The sequence below is a fragment of the Zootoca vivipara genome, chromosome 11 (assembly GCF_965207765.1).
Source record: "Zootoca vivipara chromosome 11, rZooViv2.hap1.1, whole genome shotgun sequence".
Classification (NCBI taxonomy): domain Eukaryota; kingdom Metazoa; phylum Chordata; class Lepidosauria; order Squamata; family Lacertidae; genus Zootoca; species Zootoca vivipara.
The window spans coordinates 31,723,145-31,748,846 of NC_142594.1; the positions used below are offsets into that span (position 1 = coordinate 31,723,145).

A 25,702-nucleotide genomic window follows, 5' to 3' on the forward strand; every position below is an offset into this window, starting at 1 on the left:
GCATACCACTGGTAATTTTTTTAAGAAACAAAACATTTAAATCAAAGGTTATTTCTTCTATCTATATATTGATCACAGAGTATTCACTCACCTGTAGAGTCTGCTCACCAGCACCTCATTAGTGAACCCCATTCCTCCCCAGAACTGGAGACAACTATCTGTTAATTCCCGAGCTAGACGCCCTGCCTTTAATTTAGCCATGGATGCAAATTTGGTCACATCATTGCCACAGATATACAGAGCTATAATAAAAGAAAACATAAAGAATACATTTTAAGAATGCCTATATGGATATTTTGTTTGCTAGGTTTTATAGTTAATTCTGTCTTTCTTCCATCCATCATGGAACCCAAGACGGCATACTTGCAGTTCCATTCAAGCAGATACCACAGCCAGACCTGCTTAGCTTCAGCAAGGTAGTGGCTTAATGTGTCTCCATGGATGATAAGGCTATCGATGGCTGCTAGCCATAATGGCTATGCATTACCTCCAGAGTCAAAGGTGGTATGTCTGAATACCGCTTGCTGGGATTCACAGGTGGGGAGAGTGGTACTGTTCTGCTTGTGGGTTTTCCAGAGGCATCTGGCTGGATGTTGCATGAGCTGGGCCTTTGATCTGATCCAACAAGCAGATAAATTCTAACAAAATAGTGCGGGGGTTTCCCCCCAATACTGTCTATGCATGAATGTAACAGACTCCAACTTGCACAACAGGAGTTTATCTTCTCCAGCCAGCAAGCTCCCGAGCACCCTCAAAATCTGCTCTGGAAAGTTGAGGATGGGAACACACCCTATTCACACACACACACACCTCGTCAAGCAGATACCTGAAGCAAAACTTCAGTCCACTTACCAATAGCCCGATAGAGTAAAGATCGAAGGAGTTCCACCTCCGTTGCTAATTCTGCCAGGCGAAAGTGCACTGTTTGGTTATGAAGTATTGGCTGGTTGAATGCCTTACGCTGGCGAGTATAATCAACTGTCTCTTGTATCACATTTTCCAGTGGCATCAAAACTATAGGAATTAGAGAATGGAAGAGGAAGTGAGTTTAATGAATGACTTTTCCTCAAAGGTTATGAACCCTAATCTTTTGAATTTTACCAGAGAAGTGGCCCATAATGATAAGGGTAAATATGGTTGTGTGTGTGTGTGTCCCTAGAGCCTGTGGTTAAACAATGACTGCTTCGTTCAGACTTAGTCCACATACCCATGTGCATCGTTCCATTGCTCTTCTTCACATGTGTTTCTGTGAATGGACCACTGAAAAGCATTGTGGGCGAGATGATGAGAGGCAAAAATGAAAGTTCCACCTGTGACGACCCATTCACTCATGTAAGTCCTCAAGCAACAAACAATAATGTTCATTCACAGAGGGCCTGATTCCCCAATTCAGGGTAGGGTAACTTGCAACCTCCAAACAAGTTAGTGTTTGGAAACAGCTTTAAAGGACAACTTTAAAGGACAAGAAGACGACGTGTGAGGTGTTTTCAGACACAGAAGGGAACCTTGTGGGGAGCTTTGCATGTGTGTTAGAGCTTCTGTGGGACTCTGGATTGCGGCAAAGTAGAGCTTACAGTACTTTGTTCACCAAGAATTCACCCCATGAATCTCAGCCAAATCCTATTCCCACTGAGCCACAGCAAACCACTTTATAAACCGTCACAGTGGCAAAACTGTTTTCAAGGGTTGAGAAGGGAGAGAAATCCGCTTAATCTTCAGCGTTAGTGCTTAAGAATCCATTAGTTGCAAAGCAACTGGAAGCCTTCCTTTGTTAAGACGTTTTCATATCCCAGACGAGTTCTCAGCGTAACACTGAAGGAAAATGACTTTTAAGTGTTACTGTGCCTCTGTGAACATTTGACACTGCCTGCCATTTTCCATTCCCCCTGCTGCTTCCGCACAACAAATGTGTAGCCAAAAATAGTTATTCCCAGCATTCATGTGAAAACATATGCAGCTTCTCAAGCTGAAGTTGCTTTGTTGCTATTTTACAGCTCACTTAGCAAACTCAGATGTCCCTTTGTCAAGGGTGTTGTGGCAGCGCCATGTCCCCTGGGTCGCCTCCTGACATCAAACAGGCACCTTCACTCTGCTGGTCTAGGCAGTGGCTGAAAAAACTTGTATCAGAAAACCTATCCAGACATTATACTTACCGTATTTTTTGCTCCATAAGAGACACTTTTTTCCTCCTTAAAAAGTAAGGGAAAATGTCTGTGCGTCTTATGGAGCGAATGTGTGGTCGATCGCTGGCTCCCTTTCTGGCCCCGCCTCCTTGCCCAGGCCTCCGTTGTTGAATGTTCTGCAGACGGAGGCGGTTTGTTGCCCCAGCAACATGTGACTGGCTGATTAGATTATCTGTCTGGAAACTGTAGAAACGGCTCCCTTTCCCTTCCTAAAGAAGCTGCAGAACTGTGAGTTGAACCCCATAAAAACAGAATTTTTTTCCCTTTGCAAAGTAAGCTCAACAATTTTGAGCTGATCCTCAAAAAAAATGGGGCTTTCCCCCTTTGCTCCTCTAAAAAACTAGGTGCATCTTATGGTCAGGTGTGTTTTATGGGGCAAAAAAATACAGTAACTTAAATGTCTTGCTGATACCATATTTGCTTTTAATTGGTTTGTATATTTTTATCATGTTAATCATAGAATTGTAGAATTGGAAGGGACCACGAAGGTCATGGAATCCAACCCCCCTGCAACACAGGAATCTCTTGCCCAGTGTGGGACTCGAACCCATGACCCTGAGATTAAGTCTCATGCTCTACTGATGTACCTGTTCTATATATAACTGCACTTGTATACCGCTTGGATAATTTTATCTTATTCTTTATCAGGAGGTTCATAAATTTTCAAAATGAATAAACTACTTAAGACCTGTGTGCCATGACAGAATTATTATTATTAATTACCTGCTCTTTGCTTTCAAGATCCCAGGGTGGGTTACGATGTTATAACACAGTAGTCCTCCTAGTGGTGCCGCAGTACAATTGCTGGCACATTTGGAAAGCTAAGCAGGGTCTGGTATGGTTTCAAATTGGGTGGGAAACCGTGTGTTGATATTCCTGCATTGCAGAGGGTTGGACTAGATGGCCCTGAGGATCCCTTTTCAACTCTACAATTCTATGACTGCATGAGTATTTAAAAAATGGTTCAAAACAACATAAAAAGGAGGTCGAAACAAACAAACAAACAAAGACTCCAGTAGCACTTAGAGACCAACTAAGTTTGTTCTGGGTATAAGCTTTCGTGTGCATGCACACTTCTTTAGATGGTCTCTAAGGTGCTACTGGACAATTTTTATTTTTATTTTGACTGCGTCAGACCAACATGTCTACCTACCTAAGAAAGTGTGTCCTAAAAATATGCAACTCAAGTGTCAAAAGCCAGGATAAAGAGGTATGTATATTCAGCATTTGCTGGAAGCTGTATCATGAAGGTGCCAGACGCACCTCTGTGGGGAGGGAGTTGCACAAGTGGTAAAAGGTAAAGGACCCCGGGACGGTTAAGTCCAGTCAAAGGCGACTATGGGGTTGCGATGCTCATCTTGCTTTCAGGCCAAGGGAGCCGACGTTTGTCCACAGACAGCTTTCCGGGTCATGTGGCCAGCATGACTAAACCGCTTCTGGTGCAACGGAACACTGTGACGGAAAGCAGGGCGCACAGAAACACTGTTTACCTCCTGCCACAGTAGTACCTATTTATCTACTTGTGCAGGTATGCTATCAAACTGCTAGGTTGGCAGGAGCTGGGACAGAGCAATGGGAGCTCACTGTTGAGGGGATTCGAATCACCAACCACCTGATCGGCAAGCCCAAGAGGCTCAGTGGTTTAGACCACAGCTCCACCCATCACACACCTTTTGCAAGTGTTAATCTGTATTTCACACCATAGGTTTATTTCAATTTGCAAGCTGCCTTGGGTGCCTTGGCAGAAAGGTGGCATACAGTATAAATAAAACAAGGGGAAATTAGTGAAGATTGGAATGCAAGCATTCCCTTGGTCTCTTCATGAAAGTCTCCTACTTTAATTGACATGCTGTTTTAACAGCCTGGTGTATTTCTAATTGTTTTGTATTTAAACAATGTTGTGTAACTGGTTTTCATGTTTTGCAAACTACTTGGATGCCACCATGACATTAGGCAGTATATATAAAGAAATAAAATGGATTGTATCAATGCTGGGCATAGTCAGAACAGACCCACTGAAATTATATTACGGTAATTTCAATAGGTCTGCTCTGAGTAGAAGCTGGTGGGCAGCAACCCAATAAAACTTTGTTTCCCATAAGGACTGCAGAAGCAGAATTCAAGCATTGATTTCTCGCACTTATTATAAGAACATATAAAAGTGACCTCTATAATAAAATTAAGAAAATGGCATTTCCAACAGGGAGTTTTGTTTTTGTTTTTTTAATCCATCGTAACGGCATTGTGAAGCAGATGTCAGTACTATGTGTGTTATAACAAATGCACTAAAAACCCTAGTTAAGGAAAGGGAGGCGGGAGTTGATTTCTTATTATTTTGGGTGCTGAGCGAAGCAGAGGGTAAGATTAAGTGCAAGAAAATTCTACACATTTTCTAGGAGGACCTTTTCGTAATAAGCATGTACAGCCGAGTTCTGAAAGGCCCCCTGGAAAAATGACAACTGCTAACTTATAAGAACATAGGGAGCGGCCTTATACTGAGTCAGAAATGGAACTTTTTGTTCTATTTGTGGACTCCTGCTTGTTGAACTTTCATTTATGTATTTTTCTGCACACAGAACGTCAAGGATGCAGAAGGGAGGAAAAAACTGACTTTGCCAGCGGATACCAAAGTATTTGGTGTTCAGCAAAAGTAAGGGCTTTCAAAATCCCCATCAAGATATGGCTGTGTTCTAGCACCAAAAAGCATTTTTTACATTGTTATGTAAGGGACAGGCTTTATCACTGTCCAAAAGACTTACTGTTGGCTACTCCCCACATTCGCTCCTCTTGGAATTGCAACATCTGATACGTAAAGCCCATTCCTTCCTCCCCAATGAGGTATTTTCTGGGAACTCTGACATCTTCAAAAAAGATTTGTGCCGTGTCGGATGACCGCATGCCCATCTTGTCGATTTTCTTAGCAATGTGAACACCTAAAAATAAGTGTTCGTGGAAAAACAGACAGGAAACAATTAGTCCCAAGCGCAACTGTGGTATTTTCTTTTTAGAAAGGTATAACCAAGAGTCTTCTGTTTTAAACACATAAGATGTTAAAATTTAAGAACACATGCAAGTGTGTGGTTTTTTTTTTAAAAAAAAACAAATCCCTAAGATAAGGTAAATACTTCCATTTCTACCTCATCTGTAAAAACGGTGGTGCTGTTGTTAATCAGCAAATCAGAATTCTCAAGATTTAAAAAAAGGTCTTGCTTTTCATAATCCTGAAAAACAGGAACAGCTTTCTAATGAGAGTAATCTGAATTTCAAACTGAAAAATGTCAAAACTGTCCAGGTAGCGTATTATGGTAAAACGTTAGAATCTTGATTAATAAAGGAAACAAAACATGTAAAAAAAATGCAGAGAATTAGTATGAAATTTATTCAGTCTTTCAGAGTGTCATTCAAGTATCTAAACCCTTGAGAATGTACCCTCCATTCCCATCCAGAATATGGTTCTGAGAGCAAAACACAACGCAACAATTAACCTCGGGTCATTCCAGGATAAGTGAGCTTTTTTAAAAAAGAAAAGCATTTGAAGAAAATGGGAAGGAGTGGGTTGAGAGAAGGGAAAAATTCATCTTCGTTCTCTTAGCTGGGTGGAGGTCAGAATGAAATAGATAAATGCTATTTTCTTTAAGGTCACATGACCCGAGACAGTCAGCAAAACAAGGCTACGGAATCATCCTGGGACTTCTTCTCTTTTTAACCATGTGTTGGCATGCCAGGGATAAGCAGCTCTGTGTCGGACTATATGTACAGTATCATAGGAAGCTGCCTTAGACCAAGTCAAGCCATTGGTCTGCCTACCGGCAGCTCAGCATTGTTCACTCTGGCTGCTAACAGCCTCCCAGGGTTCCCCCCAAGGAGCTGGAGGCAGTGTACATAGTTTCCCCCTCCCCATTTAATCCCATGAGTCTCTAGGGCTCTTCCACTTCATGTTTCAACCTTGCGTGTGTAATTAAGCCCATTAGCAGAGTGGAGTTCACAGTGACGCATGGAAAAACGGACGCATGATTGAAAACATCCTCCAGATTCCAAATTCAAATAAGTTTCTGAATCTTGGCTGCCGTAGCAAGGTCCTAATTTGTTATGTTTCTATTGCCACTTGGTTAGAACTGCACGCACATTTGTAATTCTAAAGGAATCAAAAGTCCACAGAATGAGCAGCTGGACTCAGTAAAGTTCAAAAACTAAGAGAGGTTTTTCACCCTGGTTAGGATTACTGGCCATTTTTAAAAGAAAAAGCAAACGGGCTGCAAGTTTAGCTCTGTTATGACCAGACTTGGTTTTGGTGAAGTCCATAAATGGGGCTGCCCTTGAAACTGTCCCAGAAACTCCAGCGGGTGCAGAATGCTGCAGCGAGGCTCCTCAGGGGGTCTCTGCCATGGGAGCATATTCACCCAGTGCTTTACCAGTTGCACTGGCTCCCGGTGGAGTATAGGGTCAGGTTGAAGGTGCTGGTTTTGACCTTTAAAGCCCTTTGTGGCTTAGGGCCCTCGTATTTACAGGACCGCCTGTAATAACCATAGTTTAGAGGTCCTGGGCCCTAAGGAAGTCAGACTATTCTCCACCAGGGCCTTTCAGTGATGGCTCCGACTTGGTGTGATGCTCTGTCCGCTGAGACTAGGGCCCTACAGGATTTAACCTCCTTCCGCTGGGCCTGTAAGACAGAGCTATTCTGCCTAGCCTTTAATCTGAACTCAGCCTGATCTTTTATTTCCCTTCTCTTCCCTCCCTCCCTCCCCTTTTTACAAAGATTACCCTCTCTGGGACCCCACAGCTAACTCTCCCCTGGCCTCCTCGCTGGCCCAAGTAGGACTAATTTAGCCAGCTAGCCCTGGGTGACTGTCTAATGTTTATTGGATGGATTTTCCCCAAATTGATTTTTGAACGTTATTCATGCTTTTATACTGTATTTTATGATGTTTTTGTGTTGCATTACAATTAGGTGTTTTAAATTTGTTGTTAGCCACCCTGAGCCTGGGTTTCTGAATCAGGAAGGGTGGGGTATAAATAAAATTTTATTATTATTATTATTATTATTATTATTATTATTATTATTAACTCAGTTCACATAAATTTTAATTGATCTCAGTCACGGTATTATCATTCCTTCCATTTGCATGTTCAGGCAGTGGGTGCTGTTTACTTATGTAGCCAAAACAGCACCACCCACACGCAAGGGAAGATATCGGCAGGCTTGAGGGGCAGGGTGGAACCCATGGTTCACAGAAGTACAAAAAATATTGAGGGCGGGGGGAAACCCCTAAGGAGGAAGGAGAAAACCCCAAAGCCAGCCTAATGAGAACTGAGTGTGATCAATGGTCACAGAATGCTGACGGAGCATTGTGGGATGGTGGTAGCGTTAATGGAACCCTGAACAGAGGCACTGTACGCTGCAACATTTTGTTGCGGTTCCCACCTGTCCTTCTCCAGTGCAGAAGAGGGGCGGGATCAGCCCTGAAGATGCATGAGAAGTTTGTTGGTTTGTTCTTTTAACGGAAAAGGAGCAGTTAATGGAACAAAAGTCCTTTGATAATAAATGGAAATATTTTCATCTGAGATTGTGGGCAGTGCCGATAATGAAGATTCCAGTCTTATCTCTGGGGGGCGGGGGGAGAACAGTATTTTTCCCATGGAGAAAACATAGTGACTCTGATGCAGGAAACCCTACTATGGTCCGCTGACATCGAAATCGGCCACAACTATCTACTTATCCTTAAGCTGACCTGGAGGCCTTCACCAGTTGTCCACAAAGTCTCTGAAATCCCCCACTCACTGCCTCACAGCATGAGATGCTGAGAGGGTTGCCTCTTTCTCCCATGCAAAGTATGTAGAGCTGAAGGAGGACGTTTCAGCTCTGTGTGCTTTTCAATTGTCATTGCCAATCTCAACTCTACATATATGTCTTTGGACATATTAAACCCCAGCTTCAACCATATTTTGTAAAGGAGGATGGTGGTGGTTCTGTGTTTTCATTTGTTTGGATCCCGAATTGCTCCTTCGTCGACTGTAAAGTGTCGGGGGGAAGCAATTTCTACAAACAGCCTTTCCACCTGAAGCCCTGACCACCACCATATCCACATCACTCCCAAGCCACCTCCAACTTCCAGGAGCAGATTTGTAGGAAAGGAGGTGAGGGGGCTGCAGAAAGGGAAAAGGTGAGGCAGTAAAGCCTATTTCATGAACTGTTTTAAGTTCATGGGTGGGAAGTTGGGATTCTGGCCATCAGGTTTGCAGGTCACCTAATGAAGTTAAGCAACAAAAACAGTTTATACAGTATACAGCAAAGAAATATATCTATCTATCTCCTGGCTGTACCTTTGGTGACCGTTCTCCAAGACATACTAGATTGATAGCACTATTGTTCCGTGTTGTTTGGATGTTTCAAGGAGTGTTTTTACAAGTATTGTGTGTTTAAAAAATAAATAAATCGGTGGGTTCCTTATCTATTCCTACAATAGGTTACAAATTAGCACATCAAAAACATATCTAACAGAAAGATGGTTTTACATTTCCGCTGCGTGGGGTGAGGGAAGGGGTAGAGACTATGCATAAAATATTTACTTTACTTTCGTTCCAATTTCTCATTCTTTCCCCCCTGCGACTTTCAAACCATGACATCTCATTTAGCCTCTCTCAAACGTGATTGATTATTTTAAAATAGTATCTCATTTCCAGGCAACACTGTTTTCATTTGAGGATGGAAGGACAGGTTAGGGAGGTCAGAAGATGTTCCAGCCCTCCAATTTTTGGTACTACTGCCATTTCCCCATATAATTTAATTTATTACATTTGCATCCTGCCTTTGTTCCCTCATGAAACTGAAGGCAGCAGACTTGCAGTTCCCAGGCAGTCACCCATCCAGGCACAGGCCAGACCCAGACCTGCTTAGCTTCAGCAAGTTGGTGCCTTCGCAGACATTCACAAAGACACCAGTTTTATTACCAGGTAGTTTCATCGGCAGACACAGAAGAGATTTGTTTCTGTGAGGTGGTCCGTCGCTCGTGTTGGCCAGCAAGCACATCCAATCTGCCTGACATCCAGATGTAATCCACATTTTGCCACCATTTACAACATAGTCGTCTCCTTTTCTTACAGCCTTTGTCTTGATGCCTATTCAAAAGTAAAGAAATTGTTAGGCGTACCTGTTCCAGAAATAAGGGGTCTAAAAAAATCTTTTCAGGCTGTACAGGGCTTTGTGCAACAGCACCAGCATACTGGAACTTAGCCTAGTAGCTAACAGGCAGCTAGTGCAATTCTTTCAGCAGTGGTGTAACACGATGGTTATAGTCTGCCCTAGTGAGCTGAGTTGAACCACTGCATTCTGCACTAGCTGCAGCTTCTGAACCAACCTCAGGGGCAGCCCCACAATTTGCCATTTGCATTGTGGTACCATGCAAAACACCAGGCCCTTTCTCCCTGCAAGACCCCATTCTGCAAAGCTGTAAGACAGGGGTCCCCAAACTAAGGCCCGGGGGCCAGATGTGGCCCAATAGCCTTCTAAATCCGGCCTGCGGATGGTCCGGGAATCAGCATGTTTTTACATGAGTAGAATGTGTCCTTTTATTTAAAATGCATCTCTGGGTTATTTGTGGAGCATAGGAATTCGTTCATATTTTCCCCCAAAATATAGTCCGGCCCCACACAAAGTCTGAGGGACAGTGGACCGGCCCCCTGCTGAAAAGAGTTTGCTGACCCCTGCTTTAAGATTATGATCCACAACCCTGATGAGGAGCCCTTGTCGCCACCAGCTCAGGAAGCCCACCTGCAGAAAATCCTTTCCATACCTAGAGACCCAATTTCGTGTAATTTCAATAGCCCTCTGCAAGCTTATACACAGGTAGTGCTGAGGGTTTTTTCTTAATTTGGAGTCCCCAAAATATACATGGGGGCATCTTATACATGGAAAAATACGGTATATTGGGAGGGGGGGGGTTATTGGGTTGTTTTTGTTTTTTATTATGTATTTTGTGGTTTTATATTTTGATTTTATCCTGTGAACCGCCCTTAGACCTCTGGGTATAGGGTGGTATATAAAAAAATAAAAATAAAATAAAGCTAGTAAATTGCAGCTGCGGCAAGGGTGATCTGCTCTCCCCACTGCAGCCGCTAGACATGGAGGAAGGAGGCGGGGAAAGCAGTGGTCCCACCCACTTTAAGTATGGCTCCACCTATCAGTGGCATGCAGCCCTTGACAGATTGCCTTGGAGAGAATGTGACAGAAAAAAGGTTACTCGGTCCATGGCATTTGGCAAGCATGTCCAACAGGTAGATTGTGATCTACCGGTAGATCACTGGACGGCTGTGGTAGATCACCGGTAGATCAGTGGCTCCCCCCCCCCTAAAAAAAGCTCAACATCTTTGCTTTGCCCTGCACCCCTAAAATGACCTGAACCACCCAAAACAGGGCTTTCCTTCCTTAAAAAACCTCAGCAACTTTGACCTGAACCCCCTAAAAGGGGTCAGATAACTGCCAGTTTTTAACCTGTGAGTGGATCGTAGTCTCTTGGAAGTTGGCCACCCCTGGCATATAGCATAGCAACTAGCAGCTTAATCTCCTGCACATCTGTGAAACTGAGAATGTAAACATAGTTTACTGGGTGATCTCAGGCCAAGCACCATCTCGCAAAATTAAAGTTTCTGTGTTGTCTGTGTGGGGTGGGGGGATTGTGTGTGTGTCGCCCTGAGGAACTTTGAGGAGAAGCAAGATCCAAAAACGTGACGAAATGAACACTAGCTTACACATCTTATAAAATTCCTAAGCATAATCTATTTACTTACTTGCAACATCTGAGCCTGCACCAGGTTCACTGACTCCTAAGCAAGCCACAACATCTCCAGCTATACTTGGGGCAAGGAATTCTCTTTTCAGCTCCTCAGATCCAAATCTGCAATGTGAAATATTCAGAACATTGTATTGGCTGCAATTCTGAAGATTTCTGAATGCAAGCGGAATTACAATATTCCTCTCCCCCCCCTCCCGTATTTTTCTTTGAACGGGAGAGTAATACTTTCAGTTATGTCTTTTCAAAATATTCAAGAGAGACAGAAGCCATGAAAATAACTTGTATGTCTGCAGAAGGGGAGAAACAACAAGAAACCACAGAAAAATAAGATTTACAATGTGGCTATCAAGGAAGTAGGGCAAGGGCACCAAGAGGCAGCTTCTTCTAAGCAGTGAGAACCGATCCAAATGGACTGGTGGCTTGCTGGAGCGATTGACAAATGCCCTGTGTTTCTGCAATACCCTCCCTCTTTGCAATCCTTGGCAAGCAGCCAAAAACCAAAAAACGCCAAACATATAGTGACATAGGAAGCTGCCTTATACAGAAGCACCTGCTCACACAAAGGGGTTCCTTTGCCGATGAGCACACTCAATGCTTCTACGTTCATGTATTAATTTACAAGGCCCTTAACAATTTGGGTCCAGGATACCTCAACGGCCAGCTAATCCCATATATCCCTTCCTAATCGCCGAGTTCTTTGGGGGAGTCACTGTTAGAGACCCCCCCCCCTCCCGCACACGGTTGGATGCACAGCTCGAATCCAACAGGAGCTGTGTGTTTAGTATTGTGGGCCCAATTTTACACAATGCCCTTTCAGTTGGGGGTCAAGAGGCTTCCCTCCTTCCTGAACCTCCAGAGTCTACCGAGGACTTCTTCTTTTTTGGAAGCAAGCAAGCATTTTAACTAAAGTCTGATTTTATAGATTTAACAGATTTTTCTGTATTGTGTTTTTGTAAATCGCTTAGAGATTTATTATAACGAAGCGGTATATAAATTGCTCAGACAAATAAAGATAATTTGCAGACTTCAGCACAGCCCTGCTCCTGCCCTACATGCAAACAATCCAAGAGCGGGACTGATGTTTCAACTCCGGAACAAACTGCAAATGCAATTCTGTTGAATGGAGTTACAAAGGAGAGATTTGTAAGGGCATCCGAACACTATTACGCTTACCACACTCACTTCTTCCACGCAGATGCCTGTGTATCCCAGGAAAATGCTTCCCAAGTTCCCCTTAAAGAGCAATCAATATGCTTTCTGGCAGATGGGATTCTTGCCGCGCTGAACAAAAACATGTCTTAGATGCCGGCACTTCATTTTTTGGGGGGGGGGATTTGTTCCCTTCTCTTAATATGAAGGAGGGAGGCAGGGAGACGAGATGGTACTCTTTCTTCTTTCACATCCCACAGGGGAGGAAAAGGAGCCGTGCGGAGCGCCGTGCAACTGAATTAATTAAATCTAAAGTGAGGAAAGTTTCTAATTAAGACTGTCACTTTATGACATACCATCAGTGGGGGGAAAAGTGTAGCTTCAAGTAGGAACAGCTGCAGGTTGAGTTCTTTCACATTCCACATTTCATTAAACCACCCTACGCTCACGTCTTTCTAACCGCCACGTCAAATGACCCACTTCAAAGGAGATGGCAGATCTTCCAGGACGAGTGCGGCACTTGGCACACACAAGTGGCGCAGCGGATCAGCACAGAAGGGCATCAAACAGCTGATAACCCAAGACTGAACAGCAGCAATGCTGAAAAGAGTCAATCTTGAGAGTCACATGCTTCTTGTTGTTTAGTCATTTAGTCATGTGCGACTCTTCGTGACCCCATGGACCATAGCACGCCAGGCACTCCTGTCTTCCACTGCCTCCCGCAGTTTGGTCAAACTCATGTTTGTAGCTTCGAGAACACTGTCCAACCATCTCGTCCTCTGTAGTCCCCTTCTCCTTGTGCCCTCAATCTTTCCCAACATCAGGGTCTTTTCCAGGGAGTCTTCTCTCCTTATTAGGTGGCTTCAGGATCTGTCCTTCATGTGAGCACTCAGGGCTGATTTCCTTAAGAATGGATAGGTTTGATATTCTTGCAGTCCATGGGACTCTCAAGAGTCTCCTCCAGCACCATAATGCTTAGGGAGGGTTGAATATATCTGTTTCTGTTTTTCTCAGTTTCTCGTTTTTCCATTCTTAAGTTTGGGTCTCCATATCAGTTTGCAGTAAATAATAATAGAAACAGTCCTCATGAAAAACTCTCCTGTTAAGACACATTTCTGGAACCAATTTTTGCTCTATACATGCTTTTGCTAAGCAAATTTCCTCAATGTAACAGAGGAAGTTACGAACTTAATTTGTTCCGGAGGTCCATTCTTAACCTGAAACTATTCTTAACTAGAGGCGTGCTTTCACTAATGGGGCCTCTTGCTGCCGCTGCACCACCGGCACACGATTTCCATTCTCATCCTGGGGCAAAGTTCTCAACTCGAGGTAACTCTTCCAGGTTAGCGGAGTTTGTAACCTGAAGCATTTGTCACCTGAGGCGTTTGTAACTCAAGGTACCACTGTACAGTATATGAATCTTCACACATGTATGCATTATGTAGTTGCAGAAATGCATTGCAACATCGTGAGAAGTGTGAGTTTTGCCATCAGGTATGGGGAAAGTGGCCATGGTTTGGGGAAAACCTTGTGGGCCAAGCTGGGACCTGTGATGGGCCAAAGGTGGCTTGTGGGCTGCAGACTCTCCACTCCTGCTTTAGAAGTTTTATTAAAAAATTACAAACCTCAGTGTTCCCTTAAGCATGGCGATGCCACCCTTTTGTTGAAGACCTGCTATGGGCTGCACTTCCGTTGCCCCTGGAGTTTGTTATTAGAGGGAAGGCTAGGCGGTCCATTTGAGCTCCTGCAATTCCTTTGCAAAAGAAGTATCAGGGTAAGCGGTTTAGGGTTTATTATGCAGGACTCCCAATATAATCAGAATTTCCCATGTTGCTCTTCCTACCAACAGTGCCTGCAATTTCTGCTGCAAAGATTCTCGTATTCCAGGCATGTCCAACAGGTCAATCGCGACCTACCGGTTGATCGCAGAGTGTCTGTGATCGATCATGCTCAATCTTTGGTGAAGCCTCCCCCAAATAAGCTCCTCGACTCTGGTCATTCAATCCAATGGGTAGATCATTGCCAGTTTATTAATAGTGGGAGTAGATGACAATCTCTTGGAAGTTGGACGTGCCTATTCAGTTCTCAACCAATGTGTCCCTTCCCTGTCGCCTCCCATCTCTGTTAGTGCAGCATATTCTTGCCATTTCCGTGAGACATTTGTGTAGCTTGTAAATGGATGTGATTAGTATCCCAGAGGCTGTCATTGCCACATGGTGTTGAAAAAACACTGCAAATGTAAGCCAAAACACTGGCGGGGGGCGGGGGGATGAAGCCATGTGTCGGCTATTTATTTATTTGTTTATAAACCACAGGGAAGAATTAAATATAACAAAACCCCATTCTGGGGAATTCTTTCCACAGTCTTATTGCATCAAGTTGCCATTTTTATCCTCTGCAGTACAATAAATGGGCCAGAGTTTGGGAGGAAGCAATCAATATGTGAAATTATGGCAACCCGCAGGTTGTCTGGGGGTTTACACCACACATGTTTAAAAGGAAAGAGAGAATGCTATTTGGAAAGATCTCTCTGGGGGAAGCCGTCATATCGATCAAAGAATGTTCACATTTCTAACTTGTCTAGATAAATAATAGGGCTGTTAATTCAGAAAGGAGTAGAGATGGGAAGACAGGCAAAATGCATTTTACACCTGGACTTGACCAATTCCAAATTCAACTTTAACCACACGGTTGGATTACAGGTGGTGCAGAACATGGAAGCTAGGTTGCTTGTGGGGACAAATTACCACCAGCATATAACGAATTGATTGCAGGATTTTCACTGGCTGCCGATTTGCTACTGGGTCAAGTCCAAGGTGTTGCTACGAAAATCTACTGCTCAGGACCAGGTGACTTGAGACACTACCTTAAAGCCAATGGTCTGCAGGAAAGCTTCTTTGGCAAGTTTCACAAATCACAGAAGCCTGTGCTCCAGTAACTCAGAGTAGGACTTTCAGTATGACTGCCCCTGTATTGTAGAATAACGTTTCTGTCAAAATACAACAGGCACCCATTATCTCCACTTTCTGGAAGCAGCTGAAGACATTTCTCATCCCAACAGGCTTTCCCAGCTGGTTGAATGGGTCTTTGCTACAGGTATCTATCCTGTATTGTTTTAGTTTTGTTTTAAATATATCAGCTGGTTGTTGTTTTGTAATACCGTTTGCTGTTTTAATTGTACACTGCGTTTAGATGATTGTGTGCAAGGCCATGAATATATCAACAGTAATAATGATGATGTGCCTACGTGTGCTTAAATCTAAATCCACAGGCTTCCTTCATAGTTGACAACACAACAGAAGGCAATCTCTGCCCCACCAAGAAAGCATAACCAGGTTGTCTCAGAGGCTAGGGGTGCCATTGATCCGCTTCAGCTGCGGCCACTGACGTAGTCCATGCTTTGGTAACCTCAAGACTGGATTACAACAACACACTGTATTTTAGGCCACCCTTAGCTTTGCTCTAGAAGATTTGGTCTGTGATGCTTTTAATGACCACCTTACCCCATATGTCCCAAGTAAATTACTGAGATCATTTGGGAGAACATTATTAGTGGGTCCTCTGTGGTCCAGAAACATGACTTGTGTCAACAAGGAGGCATGCCTTGAGTGCTGTGGGCCCAACTCCATGGAACCCCCTTCCATTAGAAATCAAGCAGGCACCATCTCTGGTAGGTTTCAGATGTCAGGTTAAAGTTGTTCTATTTCAGAAGGATACTGTTTTGCTGGGAAAGGTGCACAAAAGGGCAACCAAAATGATCCCGTGGCTGGAGCAACCAACATTTTTGACTTACTGGTTTAGGGGGGAAACTGAGCAACGGTGATGGAGACATGACAGGCATAAAAATTATGAATGGTGTGGACAGAGAGAACTTTTCAACAGCTTCTACATACAGAAGTTTCTAAGACAGGTGATAAAAATCCCTTTGAGATTTTCTTTCATGGTATTTTTAACTCTGGTGTCTACATGTTGAACGTTGATGCTCCTATGATTCTCTCATCCCGAATTACTTCCATCCATCTTCTTGCAAATTAACTGTCCAATCTTGTTCTTGTCTCTATTGAGTTGGGTGGCAATATTACCTGCTGAGAGTTTATTTACTTTTTTTTTTTTTTACCTTGAGGCTCATCTCATCGGCAAAAGTAATGGTACTGCAGTGAAAAAAAACATGTAACAAGGCTTCTATTTCCTGAACTTCCAAACAAGATAACCAGCAGCTTTGATAAACTAGAGCGATTATTGACCTGCCGAAGTGGTGGGTGTTGGTGAGCTGAGATAATATGCAGGTTCAGGTGTACAGAACCATTTCTACTAATGGATTTTTCTATGTTACCTTTCCTTCTAATTTACAGAGTGGTCTTTGATCTTCATGGCATTTGCCTTCAAAACAGCTGCTAAGTAGGTCATATGGCAGTTCCCATATTACAGATGGGAAATTGGGGCAGAGTGCCCCATACGATGTTCACAGAGGCAGCTGGAGGTTAGCGCTTCTATTTTATTTAGTGTTGAAATATGTGCTTATGAGCATCACACAAACTATCTGAAAAAAACCTCTTGCTATAACCTCATTTTGCCCTTACACCAAAATAATAGCAGCTTTCTTGAAATTGGTGGCAAACAAATTAAACCAGGACCTTACCATTTATTTCAGATCTTTGCTGAATTGTGGTGAATGTAAACACATACCAGGCGAGTTAATAGCTACCCTATTTATTTATTTGTGGGATTTCCTATATTGCCTTTTGTTAATTGATCCCAGGGCGATTCACAATAATTGAAACAACCAAATGAAGCATTTAAACAAATCCTCCAACAAGGATATAACTTTTCATTAAAATTTGTGTGAGCTACTCTTGTTCCTTTGTTGTATTTTATGTCTTTGGGTGAAACATATGTCACATTTAAAATCTTCCATTTTTGCCTTCCTTCATTATGCAGAGCTAGAAAGCTGTAGCTCTTTTTCTGCTTTTTTTTTAAACTCACTGCCCCCCTGAAGAACAAACCCTTTAAAGTCAAGAGAAAGAGCCAGTGAGTTTTCTTGGAATACCTACCTTGAAAGGGCAGGTGTCGCCATGTCAGCTTGTACTCCAATCGCCATGGGAACCCCTCCACAGCGAATATTTCCCAGTTCTTCAGCCACTGCAATACTGTATGAGAAGTCCAGGCCGAGGCCGCCATATTCTGTTCATAAGAAAGGAAATTTTCTTCTTTAGAATTATAAAATTGTATTCAATCAAAATTTTATTTCTATTACTATTATTATTTTATTATAAATTATTACAATAATTTATTATTTATTTATTACCACCACTTACTCTATGTTATGGAAAATTTGTTGTTCACTATGCATTTGGCTTACCTCTTAAGCTACCGTAACCAAATTTTTGAAGGATGGTCCATCACAGAAAAGAGTAGGTTGACATTTATGCTTGGATACAACTAGATATCATTTTAAATCAAGATTGTGAACTGAATTTGATTTGATTTTTTTGCTTTCTAAGAATTCCCGATCAATGCTGGCAAGGCTACCAGTATCCTATAATGCAGCCTTCTCTGACCTGACCTCCTGGAGAGGAGCTCACAGCTCCTCTAAGTGGTGATCTGCTCAAGGGATGCTTATTTGCACTGCTCGCTTAATACCCAATTTAAAACAATGATTAAGAAGAATGCTTACATTGGTAGAAAACGTCTTCTAAATTCTCTTCTTAAAGGTTATTCCTCCCATTTCCATCACCAGGAATAAACCTCCTAATTCATGCTTATTTGTCTGAAGTTATATATGTACAGCCTAAAAGGATTTTTAGCAACTGACATTAAGAAAAACTCATAAAGCCCTCATATTTTGAAGCAAATGGCATTTGTTCAATTACAGAAATATACAGTACCAGAAATCATGGGCTAAGATTTATCCAGGGTTGTTTTTGCTGAAGAGTTGATAGCAAGGCTTTAAGCTGATGTTAATGCTTCTCTAAATGGGACTTATTTCATTAGTCTGGGCGTAAAGAAGTCAGGTTCTTGACTTGCTCCACTGGGTCAGAGTTTGCTCCTCTCGGACATCTGTCAGAAAAGAAATTAAGTCTCCACCAGGACAAACTACAGAGTACATACTAGCTCTATTTTCCCACACAAGTACAGTGCAGGGAGACCATTACACAGCACTGACCAAGCTTGGACATAAGTACTGTTGCTTCAAAGCTCAAACTCGAAAGTTACCTCGAAAGTTACCCCAAATCTGGTGCCTCCAATTGGTAATGATGCAGCCCTCTTGAAAAGAAGGAAACCTAGGGTTGCATCTAAGGAAGTTCTGCTCAGAACTGGCCCATTGAAATTAATCAGCCTAAGTTAGCCATGTCCATTAATTTCAATGGGTCTACTCTGAGTATGACTATCAATGGATACCCACTGGGCTCCACAGAGCGTGGTATTAATTGGCTTAGATTCAGATTCAGAAGAATTTCACTCAAGGGGCACTCCTGCCAATAGAGGTGGAAGGAGTGACTTTTGTCAATTCGCTATTCTTGTACCCTACAAAAATCTGCTCTGGAGAACTTGGGGACTTATTGTAACAAGGAAGGGGGCTGCAGTGGGGGAGTTTTTAAGTTAATAAAATGTAAAATTTAGAAGCAACCATTTAAATGCATAATAAGCTGACTTCAAGCTGTTTTTCATATGCAAATGCCAACCTTACTCGAAACCTGACAATCATCTCTCAGAGTCCAGAACAATGAGGAAAAGTGCTTTTGTGAAAATATTTGATCTGCCGCATTTTACCAGCTATAGACAAACACTCAAGGGGGCAGAGGAGATTGCTGTCCTCTGACAAATATGAGCATTAAACATACTGTATGTTCATGAAAGCTTAAACCATAATAAATCTGTTAGTCTTTAAGGTTCTATAAGTCTTTTGTTGTTTTTTGCTGGACAAGACATAGCTACCCCACTAGAAACCATAAAAAACTATGAAAAAACTCTTCTCCCTTAATACATGCACACATAGGTTTTATGCGTATGCCTCCTTTCCACAGTTCTAACTATGCTCAAGGTGGCTTGCAACATGAAGATACACAACTACAACATAACAAAAGTAGTCATAAACAATAAATAAAACAATAAAAAATACTGTTCATAGCCAAACCGAAAAATTTCCACATACCAAGATTCAAAACTCAGACACAAAGACCAACAGAAATAACAACAACAGCACCCCAGTCGGAGATGTGAGAACACAGAATCTGTAAGTGTAATCAGCACTTTGCCTAGTTGGACATCCTAGAAAATGATAATCCCACAAAGGGCATTAGCAGTTCCCCTGCAGTACAGACACAAGCTGGTGTAGCACAGTGGCTGAGAGGGAGCTGTACCTCTGTAACCTCCAGATTCAAATGTCACCTCGGCCATGACCTCACCCAATGGACTTAAGCACACTCTTCTCCCGTAGCTTCAATATCCGTTTCTGCATTGAGTGGGGATATAATCATACAGACTTGCCTTGAGGGATCATCGTCATCATCATCATATTCCAGACCATAGATAAAGCACAATGAGAAAGCTAATCTATTCTAGTTACAGGAAACAAAAAAACAAAAAAATTCCTTCCAGTAGCACCTTAGAGACCAACTAAGTTTGTCATTGGTATGAGCTTTCGTGTGCATGCACACTTCTTCAGATACTAATCTATTCTGACACTTCCATTATCAGGCTATTTCCAGGACTTCTTGGCAAACGTGATCTTAATGCCCACCTGCCTGCTAGCCCAACACATTTTCTACGATTTACCCCTGCATCCATTCCTCTCTCTTTCTGCCGGTGCCTCTCTTGTGCAAAATTTTGGAGCAAGCGTAGGGGACCCCCAACTCCCATCTGCATGGCCATTAGTCATGGGCAATGGGAACTGCAGTCCAGAACTTTGATGGCACTATATAAATGGTACACAACCTGAAACAAATCTCTCTGCAAAAGACAAAAAAAAAATGCAATAGCAATACAGGCATTTGACTATAATAGTACCTGTCAATGCTAATTGCAATACAATTTATCACAGATCACACAGCAACCCGGTGGAATGCATAATCGCATTATTAAGAGGTTCAAAGCCAATAAAGTAACACACATGGATACACTGAATATGCATTTAATGGTCCGTCAAGCCAAGAGCAGTTTTAAAAACAAATGCCCTGTTCTGTATTAACTAATGCATAAAATGCCAAACAAGATCATGCAGAATCCTAGTTGGCACCTATTCAGGACCCTGCCGCTGATTTTAATTAACCTTATCTCATTTTGAAATGTACAAACAAACCTCTTCTCAGGCTAATTTAAATTCATCTATTTCATAAGGCCCCCTTCCCCAATAGTTATTTCAAAGGCGCCTGGTTTTCTTAAATAAACGCACCATGAGGGTTAGGCATGTTACACTTATGTTGCACCCTTCCATCATGGGGGACATGGATTTCTCTGAACATCACAAACATGCAGTTTATCCTCCTGTCAGGGGGTATATAAGACAGACAGAGAGACAGGCAGAAAAACAGACACAGGAAACAGATTGGTCCAAGGTCACACAATGAACTTCATGGCTGAGTTGGAATTTAAAGAGAGCCTGTTGTCAGGCATCAACTAGTATCAGCCCCAAGCACCATGGTCAATGCTCAGGGATGATAACATCCGCAGGGGTGGAATGGGGGCACAGATTCCACATTCCTATTCTTGCTACTATGGAACCTCTTATTAAAGGAAGTTTAACTAAACAAAAGTTTAAACCAGAGATAGGGAGCCTGTGGCCCTCCAAGTGTTGTTGGAATCCAACTCCCATCAGCCTCAGCCAGCATGCCCAATAGTCATGGATGGTGGGAGTTGTAGTCCCAGAATATCTAGAGCAGGCATCCCCAAACTTCGGCCCTCCAGATGTTTTGGACTACAATTCCCATCTTCCCCGACCACTGGTCCTGTTAGCTAGGAATCATGGGAGTTGTAGGCCAAAACATCTGGAGGGCCGCAGTTTGGGGATGCCTGATCTAGATAACCAGAGATTCCCCATTCCTAGATTAAACACCGAGGTGAGGCGGTTAATTTTTTTTTATAAATACCAGGTGTCACCAACCCGGAAAACTCTGCAATGGTTGCCAGTGAGCTTGCAGGCCTGATTCAAAGTGGTAGTACTAGCACCCAAAGTCCTAAATGACCTGGGACTCAAGTACCTAAAGGAGTGAATCATCCAATGTATACTACCTTTGGTCCACAATCAACAAGGGAGGCCGTCTTGTTGGAGGTGCTGCCTCTTGCTGCAGTGTTGGCCTGTGACGGGGCCTTCTTGGTGGTGGTCCCCATTTGTGGAATGCCCTCCCTGGTAAAGTGTGTTACTGGGTTTGAGGAGAAATGTAAAAACATTCCTGTTTACCCAGGTGTTTGATGGCTGAAAGGTAATGGCTGTGCCAGCTGTGGGGGTATGTGATTGCTTTCAAATGTCCTAAAATGCTTTTAGATGGGTTTTTAAAATTGTTTTGCAAAAGAAATTAGTTGTTTTTTTAAAAAAAATTAAAAACGCTTTTATTTTATTTTAAATTGTACTGTTTTAATTTTTTTTATGTTTGTCACCCTGGGCTCTGTCATACACTTAAAAACAGTTTCAAATTCTGTTTATAAATAACAGGTATAGATGTTTGCCAGCATTAAGCAGTCAAGTGGATATCTGGGCACAATAAAAGAGGGAGAAGATATAGCAACCCGTTCCCTTGACCATGGATCTGAGATATAATTACAATCAGCACCAGCTTTTCCATCCAACATTTCCATCCATAGCTAAGCTGCATTTGTGCCATACATTTGAAGCAACCCCTGGGGAAAAGAATCCTGGGGTCTGTATTTTGTCAAGAGTGCTGGGAATTGTAGCTCTTTTAAGGGTAAACTACAGTTCCCATTAGTTTTGTGGTGAGGGCAGAGGAAAGAAGGTAGAGAAATTAAAGGTGGGGGGGAGCAGAACCAAAATATAACGCTTTTTTAAAAGCCTTGGAAACCAGAATTAATGTATAACTATTTAATTTTTTTTTAAGAACTGAGCTTGTTGAGAAAAAGAACAGCCAGGTTTTTTGGCAGTGTGCCTTGATTTTTAATCAGTTTTTCCAAGGCTCTGTTTTCCTTAATATGCAGCAGAGATTAGTGTTCTGATTCTCTCCTTTTCTCAACGTGTGGAAAACTGCTTCCTCTGCAAAACAAAATTTTAACAAGGTCGTGGAAGATGAAACGTATGACCTGAAATGCAGCTCTGCCCTCAAAAAGTGGACTTTGACATTTGTGCCTTAATCCATGCCTTATGATGAGATGAAGTAAAAAAAATTTAAAAACTGAGAGCAGCAAACTAATAACCTAAACAAACTTAGCAAGCTGCAGCAGATTCATGCTACAGTCCTTCGCCGAAGACTCCTACGCAAACTTAGTAATCATAAGATAAGAGGCAAGATGCTCTTATGGATATAGAATATGAAACAGTTAAAAGTTTATGGTTAAAGAATATGAAACAGAGAACGTAATAAATGAATAGTTCTCACAACGGAGGCATGTAAAAAGTGGGGTCCCCCAAAGTTATGTACTGTATTGTGACAAAACAGCGAAGAGCACTGAGCAGGCCAAGTTTGCTGATGACTCCAATTAATTTAGGGTGGTAAAAACAAAACTGGGACAGCAAAGAGCCCCAGAAGTTATCTCTCCAAAACAGCAGAATGGGGTTCAAAAAGGCAAAAACAGTTCAACCGAAGCAAGTATGAAGTGGGATAAAAAATTCCTAGCTTCGCTTATAATGCTGATGGTGTTTGTGCTGGCAGCCGTAGGCCAGGAATGGGATCTGGGCATTGACTGAAATGTCTCTGTACTGGTGCTGTGAAAAAGGCTACTTCCATCTTGAGGAACATTAAGAGAAAAGCATAGAAAATAGACCACAAATATCACAACACCTTTATACAAATCTATGATGCAACGACGCACGGAATACGGTGTACAGTTGGTGATGCAGTACAATTGGCTTCAGTTTATCAGCCTTTGCGGTTGTGGGGCTGTCACTAGGGCCTCTACGCTGACGTCAACACAAGTGTTATACCTTGTGCGTCTTTGCCCTTTGGTATTAAGAAGCAATTCAATTTTGCTTGCATTAAATGAGAAACTGCCTCATTCTTACTGCTCCAACCACTGAAACACAGGTACTCCTCAAAATTTGCACTTCTCCAAATGTTGCAATGCAGTTCTCCAACCAAAAATGCACGTAATAGGGGAACTATGAACAAAAATGCTTATATTATTGAACAGAACATACAAAAATGCATTATTTTAGGGGCATTTCCTAGCAAAAATGCATATATCAGTCAAAACGGCGTACCCAAATGTTTTGTATTGGGAGAAAAATCACACTAAAATGCAGATGAAGTTTCACAAGGACTTAAATCAATCAAATTTTGCTGTGGAAATGTGGAGAAATGAGAAACTTACACAACCAAAAGGGACCATGTCATCTTTCCCTACTTTCCAGGAGCTGCACTTGCTCACAGATTAAATGCTCCGAGAAACATTCCTAGACTAAACTTGCTGTTGCTTGCCTAAGGAGGCACGGCTGATTAATGGAAAACACATCATTGTAATTAATTGCAAATCAAATTATATCACAAATGACTAACGATCGTGGCACAAAGGCCATGTTCATTAAAAATTTAACCTGCCACTATCGAGAAAGGTGTTTTTCTGCTCCTACATGACAAAAAAGAACCCTGGCCTTAACGCAGATTAATTACCAACAGGAGCATCATTTTGACCTTTTAAGTAATCTATGCCCAATGAACACAACAGCCGAACTTTACATCTTTTGCCTTAAATAGCGGATAGAGAGTAAATAGTGGGGAAGGGGGAACTGCATTTCCTAAGAACCATGCAGACAGTTATGACATCCTAAGCACCACACAAAGGTTATATGGTTTCTTCCTACCACCCACCATCTTGGAACTATGATTTTTTTTATGGACAGACGTATCCCGTGAAGCAAGTGGAAGCATCTAAAGAACATAAGGGACTGCTGGGTTCAGCTGCAGAAGCCCATCTAGTCCAGCAACTTGTTCTCACAGTGGTCCCCCAGGAAGCATGCCAGCAGGATGGAAGCATGACAACGCTCGTCCCTCCTGCAGTTTCCAGCAACTGGCATTCAAAACCATACTTTTACTCCATGAATTTGTCTAATACTCTATTAAAGCTCTCCAAGTTGGTAGCTACCTCTTGTAGGAGCCAATTCCATAGTTCAGCTATGCTGCGTTGTGTGAAGTACGTTCTTTTGTCCACAATCTTCCAACATTCAGCTTCCCTGGCTATCCCCAAGTTCTTCTCTCTTTTTTTAAAGCACTGCCCATGATCTCCAAGCAGTGTGACAGTCCACCAACATGTACAGGGCCACGGGTTGCCCATCCCTGCTGGAAGGCCTCACTTGCCCCATTCTCCTAAGCGACCGCAGTGCCCATCTCTCACTCCTGCTAACAATACCTCCATCTCCATCCATCCTCAACCTTAGCTGGGGTTGAGCTGGGAAAACAACAAAAACCTACCAAGTGATCTTCCCAGAACGATTAGAAAATGTACATTTCATGCTCCAGCTGTGCCGTTTCCTCCCCAGGGAGATAGGATTTTCTGCAAGTATCCACAGAGATACTGGCATACCTTCTCCCTTCCCAAGGACAGTAATTAACTGTTTGAGTAACAGAGGGCTCTTTCCTGCATCAAAGGGGCAAAAAACAAGGCCGGACATAGCATTTTAAAAAAAATCAAGTTTCCTTGTATATCTATTGAGGTTAAGGATTCTCCTTTCACACACATGGGAAGTATTCAGCGCAGCACTGTCTGAGATCAGCTATTAAGATTCTGCAGGCATGGGAATAATAGATTGCCCCCGTTTTCCACAGGGATCTCCACAGTCCCTGCCATTAGACACTTTTATACGATTGTCTCTGCTTGGGTCACAAGAAAGGTCTCCGAAACTCACTTAGAATTCAGAGCTCAGAGTTAACGCCTGCCGGAGCTTCCCCTTTGGAAAGGGGCATCTGCAAAACAGCAGGCAATGAATCTGCCAATCTGAAGTCGCTGCTACGTTGACAAGCAAGGTGAAACGGCTCCCCAAGGTAAATGTGCCACCAGAAAAAGGGCAGAACAATCCTAGGAGTGCATATACTGAAGCTCTGTTAATAGAGGCTGGATGCTCCTTTAACAGAGTTTACATTTTGCCCATGGGACGTCTTCCCATCCTCTGCAGTTGCATTTTCAAAATGCTCCCCACCCCCCAAAAAGCAGCATGTAAACAGTTCTGCGCCTGAGTCAGTTGCACTGAGATTAAGACAATTTACTCCCAGGTAAAGGCATATAAAAATTGGTTGGTGGTTATACCAAGACAGACAATCTACCTCAGTACTGTCTGCACTGTTCTACAATGGCTGGCAGCAGGTCTCCAAGGCTTCAGACACAGGTCTTTCCGGCGCTGCTTGCAGACCCCAAGATTTTGCCTGGGACCTTTGGCATGCAAAGCCTATGCTCTGAGCTACAGACTCACTGGGATTGTGCCAT

The 25,702-nt window shown here is 42.6% G+C and overlaps 1 protein-coding gene across 1 annotated transcript in view; it reads right to left on the reverse strand.

Moving 5' to 3' along the window:
• Positions 1 to 25,702, reverse strand: part of LOC118091708 (putative acyl-CoA dehydrogenase 6) — a 49,919-nt gene that overhangs the window by 4,275 nt on the left and 19,942 nt on the right. Inside the window, exons 3-8 of the mRNA XM_035128939.3 lie at positions 17,173 to 17,302; positions 10,968 to 11,074; positions 9,132 to 9,299; positions 4,943 to 5,116; positions 853 to 1,014; positions 92 to 242 (exon numbers count right to left, since the gene is read on the reverse strand). Coding sequence (XP_034984830.3) covers positions 92 to 242; positions 853 to 1,014; positions 4,943 to 5,116; positions 9,132 to 9,299; positions 10,968 to 11,074; positions 17,173 to 17,302 — 892 coding nt within the window. The remainder of the gene's footprint in view (positions 1 to 91; positions 243 to 852; positions 1,015 to 4,942; positions 5,117 to 9,131; positions 9,300 to 10,967; positions 11,075 to 17,172; positions 17,303 to 25,702) is intronic.